We start from the raw sequence: 20,260 nt of genomic DNA on the forward strand, positions 1-20,260 counted from the left end.
AGCAAAATACATTTTAAACTAAACCATAGACTATCATCTTGTCATTATGAAGAATAATGAAAACATTGGAACATGTTGGAAAGAGTAGCGTCCTGACCGTCACCGTACACACGCATGCTGACTGGAGATTGACAGACAGCACCAGCGGAGGTCAGAGTTTCTTCATTATGATATATTGGTTATTCCTCGCATAAAGCTATCGAATGAAATAAAAAGTGCATTGGTGGTTTCATGATAGTTAGTCCTTTTTGAAGCTTAAGAGTAATTTAAGCAGGGTCACAATCTGCAAAGGTTCACATACACTAACTTACACTAGTACAATAGCGTTAATGTAAATCATTCATGTAAAGCGTAGTGTTAAAATAAAGTAATTTATTATGAAAGGCTACATCTACATGCCCCTCTCCGGCCGTTTCTGATTGCGTGTCCATGCTGTGATGATCGCATTCCGGGGTAACTTAACGTTAGGGGGAATTCCTCCGTCCACTAACTTACTGCGTCCGAGGCTCTCGATCGCTGTTTGTCAGGTGTATTATACTTTCTCTTGTTCTGCTGATTCACTTACACATGCCCGGGAACAGAAACTGCTATTACAACAGATAAACGTAAATAATACGAGGCGTCGACGCATTTCACGCATTAGGGCTGCAACGACGTGATTACGTCGACTACTAAAATACGTCGACGTAATCGCGTCGTTGCAGCGCTAATTAAATGTTACATTATTAAAAACAGGCAACTGTTTTTTAAACAAAAATGTAAATTTTTCACTAAGCAAGACAAAAACAAACTATTATAATTACCAAATTCTGATTTTAAAAAATCAGTTCAAATGTTTATTAGTTTAACAGTCACCTAAACAATATTTAATAAAATAGGTTGAAGCTTTGTGCAAATATCTTATGTGAATGTCAAATAAGATGGCATCAACAAATGGCACCCTTTGAGTAGTTTATATTAGGCCTACTTTTAATTTTATTGTAATTAGCAATAATTCATTAACAGACTTCCATACACAGCCACTAGATGGCGCATCTACGTCATTCATACAGCGTTTGTCCGCATTAATCCGCATGTAATAAAGGTATTTGCAAACGCTGGATGTTGCGGTGTAAGTTCATTTAAATGTATGCATTCGGTAGAGACTTCAACGAGTTTATATTAGACAATGACTAGATTGGCCTATTGACCAACTTTATGGAGATGCAGATTTCATTTTCCAACAGGACTTGGCACCTGCACACAGTGCCAAAGCTACCAGTACCTGGTTTAAGGACCATGGTATCCCTGTTCTTAATTGGCCAGCAAACTCGCCTGACCTTAACCCCATAGAAAATCTATGGGGTATTGTGAAGAGGAAGATGCGATATGCCAGACCCAACAATGCAGAAGAGCTGAAGGCCACTATCAGAGCAACCTGGGCTCTCATAACACCTGAGCAGTGCCACAGACTGATCCACTCCATGCCACGCCGCATTGCTGCAGTAATTCAGGCAAAAGGAGCCCCAACTAAGTATTGAGTGCTGTACATGCTCATACTTTTCATGTTCATACTTTTCAGTTGGCCAAGATTTCTAAAAATCCTTTCTTTGTATTGGTCTTAAGTAATATTCTAATTTTCTGAGATACTGAATTTGGGATTTTCATTAGTTGTCAGTTATAATCATCAAATTAAAAGAAATAAACATTTGAAATATATCAGTCTGTGTGTAATGAATGAATATAATATACAAGTTTCACTTTTTGAATGGAATTAGTGAAATAAATCAACTTTTTGATGATATTCTAATTATATGACCAGCACCTGTATACTCGCGCATGCCTACAGACTGAACACGTAATACGCATGCGTATGACGTCATCGTTTTTGGAAAACACAGTTTACACGGAAACGATAATGCCGTCGTTTTCAAAAACTTGCACTTTGAGACACGATTTCAAAAGTTTGTGTTTTCAGTCCCCCAAAACGCCATTGTCGTGTAAACGAACAGCCAAAACGCATAAAAAGGGTCTCGTGTAAATGGCCTCACCTGTCTGCGACACTTCCTTTCTGGACCTGTCTGACAAACACACCATGACTGCCCACCCCCTCAGGTCTCAGGCCCACCACGCTGAAGCCCAGGCCTCCAGATAATGGCTTCTGGAGGCTGATGATCTCCGTTTTCCTTCCCTGTTTTAAAAAAGTCAGAAGCCACTTCTGAAAACGCACCAAAGAATCTGGCATCTGCACTAACCAAATTGTAAACAAATACGGATCTAGCATAATAGAAATGATACATTTCATATTCGTTCATCTAAATATGAACAAAATCTGAATACAAAACTTCGACATCACACCTTTGCAGCTACATTGATCCACCTCTGCAGCTGCTCTGTAGATGCGTTCGTGGAGGTCGTACCGTTGGACACCACAGAGCCGAGACTGCTGGACGGGCGACTCGCGCTGACGATCAACTGACCCTTTTTAGAGAAACTGAACTCACTGCAGGTGTCTGGAGGCAAGCTGTTTAACTACACACGAAGCAAAGAGAAAAACATTTATTTAATTGATCTAAACTAGATTAAACCTGCAATCTGTAACATTCGCCTCTCTATCACCATCTGTTTGAAACATAAAACTGCAAGTTACATTACGTAAAAACATTACAAGAAAAACAACAGTGAAAATCCTTTAAAGCTGCAAACCAAAAAAAAAATGTTTGGTTATAAATAAACAAAATAATGTTTTTAAGCAAGTAAACAGTCTCCTTACCGTAAACCACAAAGTTGGCAAAGGTAAAATTATAATAATGATTTACAATTTGAGCAGTTGAGTATGAATTCGTAATTTCAGTTTTCAAGCTGTTAAACGATTAATCGTGATTAATCGCATCCAGAATAAAATGTTGTGTTCACATAATATATGTCTGTGAACTGTGCATATTAATTTAATTTATTCATTTATAAAAACATATATTCAATACAAACATAAAATAATAAAAATCAATAAATGCTGAAATATAATTTGAAATGACATATAAATGCAAATATATATATACACATGTATGTGTACGCGTTTATAAATACAAAATAAATATGCACAGTACAGAGACATACAGTATATCACAGAAGTGAGTACACCACTCACATTTTTGTAAATATTTTATTATATCTTTTCATGTGACAACACTGAAGAAATGACACTTTGCTACAATGTAAGGTAGTGAGTGTACAGCTTTTATAACAGTGTAAAATTGCCGTCCCCTCAAAATAACTCAACACACAGCCATTAATGTCTAAACCACTGGCAACAAAAGTGAGTGCACCCCTAAGTGAAAATGTCCAAGTTGGGCCCAATTAGCCATTTTCCCTCCCCGGTGTCATGTGATTCTTTAGTGTTACAAGGTCTCAGGTGTAAATGGGGAGCAGGTGTGTTAAATTTGGTGTTATTGCTCTCACTCTCTCATACTGGTCACTGGAAGTTCAACATGGCACCTCATGGCAAAGAACTCTCTGAGGATCTGAAAATTATGCTCTACATAAAGATGGCCTAGGCTATAAGAAGATTGCCAAGACCCTGAAACTGAGCTGCAGCACGGTGGCCAAGACCATACAGCAGTTTAACAGGACAGGTTCCACTCAGAACAGGCCTCGCCATGGTCGACCAAAGAAATTGAATGCACGTGCTCAGCGTCATATCCAGAGGTTGTCTTTGGGAAATAGACGTATGAGTGCTGCCAGCATTGCTGCAGAGGTTGAAGGGGTGGGGGGGTAAGCCTGTCAGTGCTCAGACCAAACGCTGCACACTGCATCAAACTGGTCTGCATGGCTGTCGTCCCAGAAAGAAGCCTCTTCCAAAGATGATGCACAAGAAAGCCCGCAAACAGTTTGCTGAAGAAATGCAGACTAAGGACATGGATTACTGGAACCATGTCCTGTGGTCTGATGAGTCCAAGATAAACATTTTGGTTCAGATGATGTCAAGCGTGTGTGGCGGCAACCAGGTGAGGAGTACAAAGACAAGTGTGTCTTACCTACAGTCAAGCATGGTGGTGGGAGTGTCATGGTCTAGGGCTGCATGAGTGCTGCCGGCACTGGGGAGCTACAGTTCATTGAGGGAACCATGAATGCCAACATGTACTGTGACATACTGAAGCAGAGCATGATCCCCTCCCTTTTGAGACTGGGCCGCAGGGCAGTATTCCAACATGATAACGACCCCAAAAGAAGCTGAGGGTAAAGATGATGGACTGGCCAAGCATGTCTCCAGACCTAAACCCTATTGAGCATCTGTGCGGCATCCTCAAACGGAAGGTGGAGGAGCGCAAGGTCTCTAACATCCACCAGCTCTGTGATGTCATCATGGAGGAGGACTCCAGTGGCAACCTGTGAAGCGCTGGTGAACTCCATGCCCAAGAGGGTTAAGACAGTGCTTGAAAGTAATGGTGGACACACAAAATATTGACACTTTGGGCCCAATTTGAACATTTTCACTTAGGGGTGAACTCACTTTTGTTGTCAGCAGTTTAGACATTAATGGCTGTGTGTTGCGTTATTTTGAGGGGACGGCAAATTTACACCGTTATACAAGCTGTACACTCACTACTTTACATTGTAGCAAAGTGTCATTTCTTCAGTGTTGTCACATGAAAAGATATAAGAAAATATTTACAAAAATGTGAGGGGTGTACTCACTTCTGTGAGAAACTGTATATTATGTAAAGACAAACTTTTATTCTGGATGCGATCGTAATTAATCGTTTACCAGCCCTAGCCCTGTCATTTGAATTTAACCCATGTAAAGAAAATTTGTAACCCGTAATTTTATGCTTCAAACAGAGGAGGCAAATGTAACGGATTGCAGCATTAACTGATTTAAAATGATGACAGAATTTTTATTTCGAAGGTGAACTATTCCTTTAGTCACCCTCTTGTCATTTCAAACCTGTATGACTTTCTTTCTTCCGCAGAACACAAAAGACGATATTTTGAAAAATGTTGTTAACAGCCCCCCCATTCACTTGCATTGGTTTTGTGTCCATACAATAGAAGTGACTGGGGGGCTTGTGCTGCTCTGTTACCAACATTTTTCAAAATATCTTTTATGTTCTGCAGAAGTCATACCGCTTTGAAATGACAAGAGAGTGTGTAAATGATGACAGAATCATCATTTTGAAGGTGAACTACTCCTTTAAATATTGAGACTCATATAGCTTTGCATCACAGGCTCTCTCTGGGACTCGGGCTCGAGTCCCAGTCCCATTCCCAACCCCACCTTCACAACTATTTCCTGTTTCTCTGGACTTCTTATAAAACCGAAATAAATGGAAACTACAAAAAAATGAAATAAAAATGATTATTTATTTCCTAGTCTATCATATATCTCACAGCAGTTTCATTTTGGAAATCATGTAATGCTCAATCCGACGATTATTCCAACCGTGACCTACAGGCAGAGGAAGGGAAAAAAGGGAAAGCTAAAAAATCAATACATTCCTCTGCAGTATTTGCTAGTCCCAAACAGGTAATGTATTAATGACCTTTAGACTCACTCTGTGGGAACTTATCAGTCATGTGCTTATTTAGCCCGGGCTGACAGAGCAGCTTCCAGCCTGTTTTATCGATACATCTCCGACAAGGCAGTTACTCAAACTGAGACAGTGGATATTAGTGCTTGATAGAAACTCTGGCTGTTGCCTGCCTCTACATACTTGATAGGTTTTTCACTTGACGCATTCATAGGTACACATCTGACCTTCCTAGCACTTACAATATGAAGGCGAGCTTCCGTTATAGCCATTATCTTAATTTGGTGTGCGGATTGTTTATTGTAGAGAGGTTTCTTGTGTCAATAAAAACCCTGGCTGAATACAAATAGGCATGAGGGACTCGCAGCGGCCGGACTCTGCGGTTGGGGGAAGAATTGCATTCTGGGATGCCTCCGGAATAATGCACTCATTTTTTAAGCGTCTATATCTGTGACGTCATTCCTAGCCTAACTGATGATAAATACAAATTTACAGCATACCGCGCAAAAGAATCAATAAAACCACTGTTTTCATTTGACCTCGGAAGCGCTCCAAATTTGGATTGTAACAGAAGCATTGCTAACTTCTTATAAAAAATGACAATAAACAAACATTATATAATGCTTAAAGATTATTAGTCAGTCCAAATAATTCTATATAATGTCTAAGAGGAAATCTTGCCTGGTCTTTAAGCTGTTTGACGGAATGCTGCAGGGTGAGTATATGGCCGAACAAAGGACTCTGCAGGGCTTCCTTCAGCATCCCGAGCTGTTCGCTGTGACTCCACTCCTCTCTCTGCACGAGCTTGGACTGCAGCCTTTCCAGGGCCTGAAGGACCTGCTGTCGCTCGGAAGCTGACACTGAGAAGATACATGCACACAGAGACCAATGCATTGATCACAGATGAAAGGCTCAAATACATTTAACTGGCTGTAAATCTTTACATTTTAGATATACCTGTCGGTACGTTCTCATACATAGCTGTTGCTTTTGGTGCTGATCGACCTATAAAAAGAAGAAGTAACATAAATAATTATACATACATTAATTACACATACAATAAATTATATAGCTATACATACGTACGTCATACAGCCATGGAAAAAATGTAGACAGCTTAAAAATTATTTTCAGTTTTTCTGAATTTACTATTTATAGGTATGCGTTTTGGTAAAATTACAATTTGTGTTTCATTCTTTGAACTACTAACGATAGTTCTCCCAAAATAAAAATGTTGTTTCTATTTGCATTTATTTGCAGAAAATGAAAACTGGAGAAACAGGTAAAAATAACAGAAAAGATGCTCTGTATTTTTTAGATCTCAAATACTGCAAAGAAAACACATTCATATTCACTTTTAAGCAATACAACAGTAATATTTGCACATGTATTTATGAAAAAGTTCTTTTTTATGAGATAACCTGGATTTTTAATCACAGTTTTCATGTTTCTTGTCATGCTGTAAGTCTTTCACATAGCTGTTGGGTGATTTTATGTCACTCCTGAGGTTTGATTAGTTGAAATTCAATTAATTTTGTTCTCTCATTTTTTCTGTGACACACACACACACACACGTTCATTTTAATTTACATGATTTCTTCTGGCTTGAAAACCCCTATTTTAAAAATCTCAGCTTATATGACTAAGTATGATAGTGCATAAATTCATATTCTTTACTAGGTTGGACCCTACAAGCTCTCAGTTTCCAGGCCATAACTACAACCGCTACCCCACGCAACCCCAACACTGTGCCACACCTCAACGTCATGCGAAATGTTAAAAACCAAGCTCAAACCCTATGACATCAGCATCAACTTTAACATGAGACCGAAATAAATGCATTTTGTTATATTAATTGTTTTTCAACACACACAATGTCCTATGTAAGATCATAAGGCGTACAAACATTACAATAACACATGATCAAAGCCTGTTTTCGTTCACGTGAACAGCAATCAAAACAAAAGCGAGATAAATCTCACACTTACCAAACAATACTTGTGTCGACTCTTGCTGTTAAACCAAGTCTCTGTCGATATAAGTTCCCTTATTGAACACACACCAGCATTTTAAGTGTGGTTTGGGGCTGAGATTGAAAGTGTCCCTTCACCTGCTCGAGAGACTCACCTGAAACCGGAAGTGCGTGATCGTTCAGTTTCTATTAACTTCGTTTCAGTTCAAATAAAAGTATTAATACAATGAAACCGCCACTTAAGTATAGTTCAAAGAAATGTTTGTCTTCATATCATTTAATCGTGTTAATCTCAGTAGAAATTGTATAATAATATACGACATAAGTATAAAAGCGCAATCTAACAGGTGCATGGTCACCATTGAAATCACTGCGGTTAAACAATCTAAATGACAGCCTAAACAACGTAAAATAGTCTTTATATCCAACCATACGTTTGCATAAGAAACATTAATAAGATGTTCTAACATGTGAAAGTTAGCAAACAATCTCATACAAGGAAACAAACGTGCCACTAACGTTACTTCCCAATACAAAAGCCTATTATGTTATTCAGGCTAGCTCTGTTAGCCGCGTATAAAGTTGACTACCATCATCAAACGCGGTTAATAAGTTCACATGACACTTGATTTTAGATGTCAAACTGTTCTAACAACCTCACCCGCATTCGTTAAGTCTACACGCGGAGTCAAACGCTTTAAAGATGATCAATATAAGAGACTTAATTTACATGCTATCTGTGAAGAGAATAGTGTGCGGTACCGCTTTAAGAGCCGCGCGGTCACGTGACAATTCAACATGGCTTCACGCTGGCGGAGTTTAACGCGGTTTCGGTCAACAACACAAGGGTTTATTCTCTTTACCATCAGCCTGACTGTCATCCACAGCCTGGGAAACGATGCGGACAGTTGTGATAAACTACAATTGGGACAATATCCTTTGGAAATAGCTTAATATATAGTGGTCGTTGAGTTGATAGCTTGCTAGCTAGCTTTGTTGCTACGATGGATGTGTTGTTTATGGTGCAGTTGGCAATGGACTGAATGATTTGAGTAGAATGATTTAACACCTATACTATTATTTGGTGTTATTTGAGTTTAGATATTGGGATTTGGGTTTAGATTTGTGATTCGTAGACGTTATTTGGGTATGTAATGTTAGGTAGCCAGATATATCATACAAACTCTAACACTGGTTTAACCGTATTGCATTAATTTCAGTGTTTTTATTGTATAGATAGAAATATTTATTTAAAGATCTGTGCGTTTATATGTTTAACCAGCACACGGTTATGTGTTTGTAGCAGATCGTGTCATATTCTGTCTGTGATGGTTTATGTCATGCATTCATCACTACTGGAAATCAGCATCACTGCTGTTGCTTTATGTTTTAAATATTGTTTGATACCACCTTAACAGTGCTCAAGTATATGTGTAAAGAACCCAAAATAGATGATGCAACTCAGGAACCAGAGAACTGCAAGGACCGGTTGGCATGGGGTGTGTGGACTGTGGTCATACTTATACTCATACTTATATTGACCTATACAGTGGGTCCGAATGAGACCACTAGCAAAAATGCATCTATTTGGCATTTTTCTTTAGATTTATATATTCAGATTCAGGAACATTTCAAAGAGCATTATGTCTAAATTAGCATACATTTTATTAGTGTTATTTTCCTTCATTTCACATCATAACATTTAAAATCACTGAATATATATTAACAGATCATGTATAGCTTATGTTATTTTACACTTAATTAGGATATGTTATGTAGATACAGGGCATCTTTATAAAAGCTCATTTGAAATCGGAAGAACATCATTTTATGAAGTCAGACTCTTTTCTTTGATTACTTGTTACATAGAATCTTTGCATTACCCATAGATATAGAGCATATATAGCATTTGCACTGCCTGTTTTATTACATCTGCAATCTTGTAATTTCAGTTGAATGTTTACCTGCTCCTAACATCAGCTGCCGGCTGTCCAATGGCACTTTGTTCAAATTCAATGGCGAAGAGGTCGGCTTCAACAAAACTATCCAATGTCGGAATGTGTAGGTTTGCTGTTCTAATGTCACCTTACATTAAGTATGGTTAGAATGCATTTATGAAGACTATATGATTAACACTATATGATTATGTATTTTTTTCTTGTGATAGGAGTGGTTACTCATACAAAGTAGCTGTTGCTTTGTCACTGTTCCTGGGATGGATTGGAGCGGATCGGTTCTACCTGGGATACCCAGCTCTGGGTATGATGCGTCCTTCTCTTCTATTTAATTTCACAAGATTATCATTTCAAATAGCAGGTTTATCCAGATCTCTATGCTATTAATATTAAAGGGATACTTCACTCAAAAAGAAAATTCTGTCATCATTTACTCACCTTCAAGTACCAAATCTGTATATATTTCTTTGTTCTGATGAACACAGAGAAAGATATTTGGAAGAATGCTTATAACCAGACAGATTTTGCCCCCCATTGACTCCCATAGTAGGAAAAATACGATGGTAGTCAAAAGTGCCCCAGAACTGTTTGCTGTCCTACATTCTTCAAAATGTCTTCTTTTGTGTTCAACAGAACAAAAAAAATGATAAAGTAAATTTTCCTACTATGGGAGTCAATGGGGGGCGAAATCTGTTTGGTTATAAGCATTCTTCCAGAATTTTCATTTTTGGGTGAAGTATCCCTTTAAGAGACCAGCCAACGAACAAACTATTAAACAGATGCTATATATTGTACATACCTGCAGCAATAATGTATAACATTAGTTATTCATCAGGCTTAAATGGTTATAATCAATATAAATGTAGTTTTTGTCATCATTTTAACCAGATTATCATTACATTTCACTTAAATTTAAGTGAACTAGTAGAGTTATTCAATGTAAAAATATGAAAACGTTTGTTTGTCCGTTAGACAGAAATGATGGGGATTAAAAACAGCAAGTGCAAATGAGTGTTACAAGATAGATTCAAATTTGTGTGGCCCACATTAGCGCCGTGATACCCCTACGCCATGGCTTCGACATCTGTAATGTTTTTCTCTCTTCGGCTGTGTGCCATATCCTGAACTCACCTCTGCCTTCACGGCACGCTTTGACATCCCACGTTAAATAGATGGAGTTCTGGCATCCATTTACCTGTCAATAACTCATAAAAAGATCTCATTCTGCTGCTTCGCTGGAACACGAGGGACTTGAGAACAGTCAGTCCTGGATGTTCTGCTGTTGACATCATCTTGTTTCTCCTCTCCAAGGACACACCTTTTTGCCAGATGTTCTCTGAAGAGGAACCGTACAGATCAGTGTTATTGTTCTCTGCTCTTGCGCGCTCGCCACCTTTCTTTTCATATTGAAATGAAATTTCACAATCTCTTTCCTGGCATACAGACAGAACGATGGGTAATATTATTTATATTTTTTACCAGGACTGAGAGAAATTCTTTTAATGGCTAGTTATTGATATTATTTCAGATTAGTAGCAAATAACATGTACACCAAATTGCAGAATTTGCACTTATTTTGCTCAATATCTATTTATTTCATATATTTGAAATCAGAAGATACTATTAACAAAAGCACAGATGAAATATGATTTCTGTCCTAATGTGTCATGGATTCAGAGAGATTCACAAATGGAACACACAAGTGTGATCTTTTTCTCCTGTGGTGACATTATGTATTGATACAGGATGCTGGGGCCAATAGCATTGAGTGTGATTTGCTACTTGTTGCTAGTCTGGTGGTATGGTATTGTGCGATATAATTCTTATTCTCAAGACCATCTTGTTGGACCAATAATTTATTTTGGCTACAAGCGAATAGTTAATTAAATCTTTCATTTTGATTGGTTTATAAATGTTCTGTTGGTTTTAGTTTGTTCAAACGTTTGTGTAATGTCAAAAAACTGAAATAGGAAGCTATATAGAGGGGTTGCTTACGTTTTCCGAAGTGGTCTATACATAGTGGTTATATTTGTTCAATTCTGTATTTCATATTAATTTGAACAATAATTATAATTTGTATTAATTTGTTTAGAGCATTTTCTAAAGTTAAAAAAGTACTGAATTACAGTAATGAGATCCAGATACACTTATGCTAATGAGAATTTGGTGGGAGTGTTTATCTTCAATTTTGCTGCGATGGAAAAAAAAAGCTTTTTCTTTGTGCAAAATGTAATTTCTTTTTGACTTTGAGATGAAATGTCACCCAGTCATGATCTTCTTGACTGATGAATGAATCATTTATGCTATAAATTGATGCTTTAAAGCGTGGTGGCTAAACTGATTTTTCACATTTTTGTTGGTCGAACAACTCTTGACCTTCCTTTAAATCTACAATAATAACCATCTCCAACAAATTTGGAGACAAACCCCAGTCCACCACTGACGTCAGCACACTCGCAATGATTTTAAGAAAAGCTCCGTGCTGCTCAACTACGAAGCCAACAGAATCGCCCTCAAAAGGCTTAAACATCCCGTAGCACACTTTTGAGAACAAGTGAAGCACCTTGCTTGCTTTCTACAAGGCGTTTTAACAAAACAAGTCTCCACGTGACAACTAATTAACTAAAACAGTTCTCCTTCACCTCCTGTATTGAGTTTTGTCTGAAGATCTAGGGGTGTGCATCTATCCCGCGGCGCTCTAAACAGAGCGCTTATTCTCATCGTATGCAGATGAGCCCAGGCCACACATCTGAAAGCCAAGGTTACGCAGGATACAGCAGGACGCTCCATCTTTCTCCATCTCTCCATGTTTTAAGGACTTCCTGATCAATTAAGCACCTGCGTTAGGACAAAAGGGCCCGGGCGTTTGAAGGTCCCCCTTGTTCCTGGGTTCTTTGTGCGAGGAGTTTGTAAAAGGCGGTCTCACACCGCGCTGGAGTCAGTTCTATAGACTCCTTCATTGTGCCACACCTGGTCTGGGCTGACCCCAGAGCTGCTGGGCCATTACCCTCTGAAAGGAAGGCCTGGACTTGTTGAGGAGACATTCTGCAGGTGGCTTTTTTGATATCCGCCCTGGAATCAACATGCCTAAGCCTCTCAATGACCAATTATAAGTAATATTAGGGACGATTAGGGGCAATTATGTTTGAATCACAAGATGGCGGGGGGTTTAATTGACCTCCGATCTCATGGTGACCTTGATGTTACAAAGTAGACCTGCTTATGTCCTGACTGGAACTGTTTATTTTGGTCATTTGTACAGCCACGGGTATATTTTTGGTTTTAATTTTTTACTTTGGTAAAGGGATAGTTTACCCCAAAATTCAAAAGCATATGACATATCTTATGTGGAACACAAAAGAAGATATTTTGAGATGTTTTAGTGGTTTTGGGTCCATATAATGGAAGTCAATGGGGACCAATGTTGAGTAAGTTACTAATTACATATTCAGTAGTGTAATTAGATTACTGTACAAATTACTCTCCAAAAAGTGTTTAATTACTTATTACTAATTACTTTCTATATCCTACATCAACCTTGATTAGAATTGATTCAAGCATAGACATGAAACGGCTTATTAAATTCATGCAAATAAATAACTACATAAATTATTCTTACTAACTGACAAAGTATACAAATGTGAGAAGGATACATTAAAGCATTGGTCACCAACCCTGTTCCTGGAGATCGACCGTCCTACAGACTGCAGCTCCAACCCTGCTTCAGCACACCTGTCTGTAATTATCAAGCAAACCTGAACACCTTGATTAGATAGTTCAGGTGTGTTTGATTGGGTTTAGAGCTGAAATCTTCAGGACGGTCGATCTCCAGGAGCAGGGTTGGTGACCACTGCATTAAAGAATACATTTTAAAGTTAGACTCATAATTTTGATGTCATTTCCACTATTGAATATTTTACACAGTATTTAGTTCAATTACATCAGAAGTAACTGTAATTCAATTACAGAAAAAATAAGAGTAATCCCTTACTTTACTTTTTCAATGGAAAAGTAATTAAATTACAGTAACCAATTACTTAATAACTAGTTACACCCAACACTGATGGGGACCTATGTTGTTTGGTTACCAACATTCTTCAAAATATCATCTTTTGTGTTCTGCAGGAAAAAGTTAACCAGGTTTGACATGAAGATGAGTAAATGTTGAAAGAATTGTAATTTCTGGGTGAACTTTACCTTTCAGAACCAGTTTTCTTACGAAGTTGTATTTTCTTGGTTGACGTCTTGGTTCCTCTTTGTTTGTTTCAGGTCTTCTGAAGTTCTGCACTGTGGGATTCTGTGGAATTGGAAGCTTAGTGGATTTCATGTTGATATCCATGCAGGTAAAAGATATTCATTTTCAGGTTTTGACCCAATTTGTGTTGGAAACTCTACTGGATATTTGGCCATTATTATTCTGTGTTTACATTAAGACAAATCTCAATGGTGACCAAATAATTTGGCTTTGTTTTTCTAATGAAAATTTTCCATGGTTCAACTATCGGAACCACAGTTTTTGTTAGTTTTATTTGTAGTAAATTTACTACCATCTCACCACAATAACCAAACACTGCAAAAATGGCTTACCAAGCATTTCCGTCTCGTTTTCTAGTACAAATATCTAAGATACATTAGCTTGAGTTAATATCAAGATACATTAGCTTGACAAGGAATGTGACCTATACTGTAAGATATTTAGTCTTTAAGAAAATCTAATATAGTTACGAATTAAGTATGTTTAGGTTTTAGACATGCAAAAAAATCTGCCAATGGGGTTAGAAAATAAACCTGAATTAGATACTAAAGAAAAAGGAAAAAGCTTATTTTTCTTGCCAGATTTTTTACTTGTTTCAAACATAAACGTAATTTAATTCTTATATTTTCTTTCATAAAACAAGATCAAATATTCTGGATCGTTTTCCTTGTCAAGTAGCTGTATCTTGATTTAGAAAATATTACATATTTGTACTAGAAAACAAGACAAAAATGCTTTAAGACTTATTTTTTGCTGTGTATCTGTTGAAAAACTGGTAAAACAATTGGTAATTGTTCCGCAAAAAAAACGTAGTTACTACACCTTTACCATGGGTAATTTTGGTTTGCTACCTCACACTGAATTTCAGTAGCAGCAGAAATGTATTTTGTTGCACTTCAGAAAGAGGAACCACTTTATAAAGAAACGTTTGTTTAATCACTATACTTGCTTAAGGGGGCTTTACCCACAATCCCCCAAATGAACTGTAGACAGAGGATCTCAGTCTTGACTCCTGTCTCAATGCTTGTGTTTGTATTCACCGGCACCTGTGTCTCTCCTCCAGTGGCTTCAGCGCTGTGAGAGGAGCTAATGAGAGCGTGGTTTGTTTGCGCCTCCCGCTCCTCCACCTCTTTCCTCTTCCCTCCGGGCCACACACTCCCACAGGACTCCCCTAACCCCTATTAAAGGCCTCCTACACCTGACAACTGAATAAAGCCGGTCCATTTGTCATCTTGTTAGGGAAAATCTCCCCCGCTACTTTCTCATTAGGCCGCACGGCCCCGAATGAAGCTTTACGTGAAAGACACTCGCACTTCAACGGCACTTCTGCCCACCGGCGATGACGGATATTTATGGCTGTTATGCACGTTGAAGGATGACTCTAGGAATAATTCTTACACGTGTATGTAGGAATTCCAACGGCTGCAGTGATGGCTGCTTAAAAACAGTGATAAAAACAGTGATATGTTGAGATTGTGTCTGAGACGTTTGGGAACAGTATACTACACGAAAAATGTGTTTCTTAGTTTCTATTTTTGTCTTGTTTTACAAGTGCAAATGTCAAAAAAATCCTAAATTGTGAGTAATTAAGTTTATTGAATTAAGTTTATTTTTCTTACCCAAATGGCTTTTTTTTCAAGCATAACCTAACATTATCAATTTTTTCTAGAAAACAAGACTGGAAAAGAATTTTCAGACATTTGTTCTGCAAAACAAGACAAAATAATTCATTCTTAATAAATAAAAAATTAAGTTTATTGAATTAAGTTAATTCTTAAGCAACGGGGAGACATTTTTCTTATGTTAAGCAAAAACTACATGCCATAAACTAAAATTTTATAACTTTTTTCCCAGAAAACAAGACTGGAAAGAAACGAATTGACTTAAGAATTTTTAGACATTTGTACTGGAAAACAAGGCGAAAATTATTTTTTGGAATGACGTCTGATGTTTTCCAATGTTTCAGCAAAGGAAAAATTATAACTTTCCGCATTTTTAAGTTTTTCGTCTTCACATTTTGAGAACTAGTTGGGTTTTTAAGAGTTTCGGGCACTGCATGAATAAAAATGGTTAAAGTTGAAGCTTTGGCGCTTGAAAATGTAAAATTCAAGTTTTCCCCTGTATTGTAAACCATAGAAATTTAGCTTTTTAACTTCAGATATTAAGAATTCGCACAATATTGTTAGCTTTAAAAGTTCTGGGCCTTGAATCTATTTTCGACTGACTGACTTTCATAAACACTTTGGTTTGGATTCTCCTGGTTCAGTTGCTTGCATCACATTGCCTAAAAACATCGTCTGTTCGTCTTTTGATGAATTTCATACGTCTACCTGCTTATCATCCCTCCAGTTGTTTTTCGTTCCTGGCTGATAAATAAAGCAAGCTTTTATTTTTTTAAATGGCCGTGACGGCTTTGATTAACAGGGCCACTGCAGTGTTTATTGTTCTCCTAATGTCTTATTGAAGGCCCTGGGAGAGCAATGCTTTTAAGGAGCGCCTTTGGCAGCCAAAGCTGTCACGCGCTTACATTCTCAATTAGCTGTCGACTGTCGGGCCTCTTCGTTTTCAAATTGTGACACTTTTGATAAAGAGTATCCCCTTCCCTCGGGACCCCATTTGCGCACGCCGCTCCTCGCTAAAACCCCATATTTTATAGCAAACTACCTTTGCTAAGAGCCACATCGTCTGGGAAATGCATCTTTGAGAAGTAATGAATAAACACCTGGGACATGTTGCTGTTATTTATATCCATCAATATTCCGCGAGTCACGGCGCAAGTAATGACGCAAGACTAACAACGTCGCAGAACTTTAGGTTTGCTTGCGAAAGTGTATGGACTTGATAGTTTACACTTTAACGTGACAGGATGCCTAAGTGTCGCCTTCTAACTAAAGCAATCGTCCAATCAGACGCGAGTAAACGGCTTGTATTGGCCTGCTGCCAAACTAGAGCTAATCTCGATATGGTGGAACACAGAATCACTGTGTCTGTGTTCGTCGGGCGCCTTTCTCCCTCCACCAGATGTGTGTTCTCATTATCATCTCGTCCCAAAGCGGAGACGAGCCGAGCCGGCAGGGCCAGGTGTTGGGCGCGCACGCCTGCAGGAAGCCATTACGCCGTCTTTGTGCGTCAGTCCGAGCATGTTGCCGGGATAGGAGCTGATCTCAGAACTGGCATGGGCCCAGCTCGGGCTCCGAGATTATTGTTGGAGCTCTGATCTGAGGCCTGTCCTTCGGGACACTCCTCCTCACCAGAACTCCGAGAGCAACCTCAATTACAGCACTGCCTGGGGTTAAACTTAAATTGCTTCCAAATCGCCATTTCTGACTTATAATTCAATCGTGCGAGCGTGAGCCGTCTGAGGAGAACGATAGATCCAGCCAGCCCACCTGGTATTCATCTTTGTGTAATGTAAAATCATGTAATTGTCTAGTGAAGGATTACATCGTTATGTGGGTCTTTGTGACACGTGAGAATTGTTCTGTTTGCTCTGTTGTAGATAGTGGGACCATCGGATGGTTCGGATTACATCGTGGATTACTACGGGGCACGTCTCACGCGTCTTTCCATAACAAACGAGACCTACAGGAGAACGCAGCTTTCTCCGTGAAGGCACCAGGTGAGAGTTTCTTTGTCAACGTTGTGAAAGCGTTATTGTGTGTTTTGGTCAATTTTAAAGTATAGACCATTTCGCAAGACGTTAACAACTTTAGATGCACTTCCTGTTTCAGTTTTTAAACATTACACAAGTGTTAGAACAAGATGCAACCAACAAGACATTTCCAACTGAGTCAAGACGTTAAATGAACGTATTTAAAACGTAATTAATGTGAAATAAATTAAAGAGAAACTGAAACCGAAAGTGCGTCTTTAAAAATGGTCCATCACTGGTCAAGCAATAAGGAACTGTTTTGAGGTTCACATGACTCCCGAACTTGTTTCTTAGATAGGACAAGGGGCTCATGGGTAAGTGACAACTTCTGAAAGTTCTTTTGAAAGTGCGACTTCTTAAAACGAAGTCAAGGTCACACTGATAGCCGATCTCAAGCGACCTCCTGGGGCAACAAAGCAAACTGATGGACCAAGGACACCTTCCACTGTGCTCTGACCCCCCTTAACCAACCCCACACTCTCCCGGTCCCCACTACGGGCTCCCCGCTTTGGGGAAAGAGAGCGATTAAATGTCAAACGTGCAGGGAGGACATTGGGAAAACGCGACGGGGTCGTGAGATTGCACTTATTACAGCTGGCACTGGGCTGCATCTGTTGAATTCTTTGTCCTGGTGCCTCTCACTCAATCACTGCTCCAGACATTCCTCCAACCCATAAGAAAATAATGTCTGAAAGGTTCCCTGTATCTGTGTCTGCCCACTATCAGTTTCTGTACTCTGGTTAATGTAAGCTTTTGCTGTGGTGATGATGGTGACAACGGTGTTATGCTGAAGCTTTCGCATGTTGAGCTTTGGCATGTTTACATTGTTCCAGCATGAGACTCGAAAAGAATGAATTGAGGTCTTCGTCACTATCTTTATTTCCTTAACTTGATCTCTGTTCCATGTCTTGCTGTCCTTCAGTCTCTAAACCCTTTTGTGTTTCTGTGTCCCGTCTCTCTGTCTTTTTGTCCCCATGTCTGTCTATTGACATTTTAGTATACGATTATGTTTGTTTGTGGATCTTTTAGGTCCAACTTAGATTGTCTATTGCACTTAAAGGTTGATTAAAGCTAGATTTAGCTGATGTGCTTATAGCTTACACATAGGTTACACATGTTTACATCAGCTTGGGAATAAATCCAGAAAGCTGAATGAAGATGTTCCTACTCGTATAGGAAAAATGGCACCGATCCATTTTCGACATTGGAAACATCTCCTGCCGCATGCTTCTCCTCCAGTGTGGGATGAGACCAATATATCTTCTGCCTGTGGTGTCCTGGACATGCTCCCAAACATCACTAACTCTTTCCATTCTGTCGTTTCAGGTGGATCTAAATGAGACGACGCGCCAAATGTACAGGATCGTGTAAATCTTTGTTGTCATCACTGTTTCCAAACATGGAGCTGCTCAAACAAGTTCTGCTGTTCGGCCCAGTTTTTTTTTTTACTGGGCCGCAAATCTCATCACTTCCCGTATCTCTCTGTCCATCTGTCCATCGATCATCAATCTCCTCCCTGCGTCACAGCTCTGGAATGTCATCCATATTTTATTGCTTTTCATTCCCGTTCCACACTTTGTGTTGTTTGACATTGTGTTTTGATGCAATTCAAGTGTAAATAAATTTTTTATCAACGTACGTTTGTTTTTCTCATCGGTGATGGTAGCGCTAAATAAAAGTAGCAATGCTACTATTTTATACAATTTTTAGTTGTGTAATGTATGTAATATTTGTCTGATTTTTTTACATTTATGCATTTGGCAGACACTTTTGTTATGCATTTTTATCACATACATTTTATCAGTATGTGTGGTCCTTGGGATCAAACCCATAATGCAATGCTCTACCAATTTAGCTACGTAAACGCTTTCAATTTCAAAATGTAAAATTCACAAGTGTAGTTTTGTGTACAGTGTTCAATATTGGTTTCTATACTCAATGAACATCTTGGTTGTTGTCCACAGAATAAAAATCAAAAATTTGGAGAATCGTAAGTGGCCCGCACCTTTCAGGTGTCTTGTAAAACCAAACCCCCTCTGTGATCTCCAAGCGATCTGTGTCGGACCAATGTCAAACCCTCCTTCAGTTTCATTCGACAGAATCTGGTTCAGTCCCTCAAATCACCATTAATACCGTACAGCCTCTTCATCATAGAAGTGATTGCGGCGCTGACCGCACCACGGCAATGTGTGTGCGAGCCAGTATGCTCCTGTACGAACTAGTGTCCTTGTCGCAACACGTACAGCTCTGCTAAGATGTGTAAAACTAGATTTAGCTCATTCCCCAGCGTCGGCGATGACAGGTGACCAGCGCTGCCTTGGGACTTTCTCGGTACGCCTGGTCTCCTGAGCTAGGCATCTCTATAAATCTCCATGAGAGTAGTTTGGACAGCGACGGTTCGCTCCGTGTTCGTGTGTGCTGGACGGCTCTGATTTGGGTCTTATTCATTTTCAAAGTATATTTTCTTTAACATATGCCGAAAGTAAAAGTTGATGTACAGTATTAGATAATGTTAATTGTAACAATCAAGTTTCTCTCAAATTTCTTTAATTAAAGGTCCATTTTTGTGGAGGATCTATTGAGAGAAATGCAATATAATATACATAACATACATAACTGTGTGTTCAGAGACCTTACATAATGAAGCGTTGTGTTTTTATTATCTTAGAATGAGCTATTTCTACCTACATACACCATGGAATTCATCATGTTGTTTCTGCAGTAGCCCTAAAAAGACAAACTGCTCTACAGAGCGCGTTTCGTAAATACATAATCACCTTCGGGAAAGAAGTCTTAGTTCTGTGTCAGCCACCATAGTCCTTCGAAATGGAGGGGTGAGCGGAGTGAGCCATTGGTTGCAATTCGCAACCTCAACGCTAGATGCCACTAAAATCTCTACATTGGTTCTTTGACGGTGTA

At 38.8% G+C, this 20,260-nt stretch overlaps 2 protein-coding genes across 8 annotated transcripts in view; one reads left to right on the plus strand and one right to left on the minus strand.

Annotated features, from left to right (window-relative positions):
• patj (PATJ crumbs cell polarity complex component) overlaps positions 1–8,250 on the minus strand; it is an 84,037-nt gene extending 75,787 nt beyond the window's left edge. For 6 of the 7 annotated variants that reach the window (XM_057326415.1, XM_057326417.1, XM_057326416.1 and 3 more), the window contains exons 1-6: positions 8,136–8,250; positions 7,496–7,629; positions 6,465–6,512; positions 6,189–6,367; positions 2,338–2,511; positions 2,031–2,170 (exon numbers count right to left, since the gene is read on the minus strand). In XM_057326415.1, coding sequence (XP_057182398.1) covers positions 2,031–2,170; positions 2,338–2,511; positions 6,189–6,367; positions 6,465–6,486 — 515 coding nt within the window. In that variant the 5' untranslated portion in view covers positions 6,487–6,512; positions 7,496–7,629; positions 8,136–8,250. Of the gene's footprint in view, positions 1–2,030; positions 2,171–2,337; positions 2,512–6,188; positions 6,368–6,464; positions 6,513–7,495; positions 7,635–8,135 lie in introns of all 7 variants that reach the window. The other variant, XM_057326412.1, reaches the window with a different exon arrangement.
• A 12-nt stretch (positions 8,251–8,262) lies between these two features.
• On the plus strand, positions 8,263–19,646 carry tm2d1 (TM2 domain containing 1). Its single transcript, XM_057326419.1, has 7 exons — positions 8,263–8,416; positions 8,910–8,978; positions 9,432–9,540; positions 9,647–9,738; positions 13,704–13,777; positions 17,189–17,308; positions 18,668–19,646. The coding sequence occupies exons 1-6, from the start codon at positions 8,278–8,280 to the stop codon at positions 17,297–17,299; spliced, it is 594 nt and encodes a 197-aa protein (XP_057182402.1). The 5' UTR covers positions 8,263–8,277; the 3' UTR covers positions 17,300–17,308; positions 18,668–19,646.
• The last annotated feature ends 614 nt before the right edge of the window (positions 19,647–20,260 follow it).

The sequence above is a fragment of the Triplophysa rosa genome, linkage group LG25 (assembly GCF_024868665.1).
Source record: "Triplophysa rosa linkage group LG25, Trosa_1v2, whole genome shotgun sequence".
Taxonomy (NCBI): domain Eukaryota; kingdom Metazoa; phylum Chordata; class Actinopteri; order Cypriniformes; family Nemacheilidae; genus Triplophysa; species Triplophysa rosa.

Bases quoted from the DNA above. Each gene is read 5' to 3' on its own strand.
- tm2d1 (XM_057326419.1), top strand. From the start codon at position 8,278: ATGGCTTCACGCTGGCGGAGTTTAACGCGGTTTCGGTCAACAACACAA. The intron at 8,417-8,909 runs CTTTGGAAATAG...TGCTCAAGTATA, and splicing joins ACTACAATTGGGACAATATC to TGTGTAAAGAACCCAAAATA. The intron at 13,778-17,188 runs GTAAAAGATATT...GCTCTGTTGTAG, and splicing joins TCATGTTGATATCCATGCAG to ATAGTGGGACCATCGGATGG.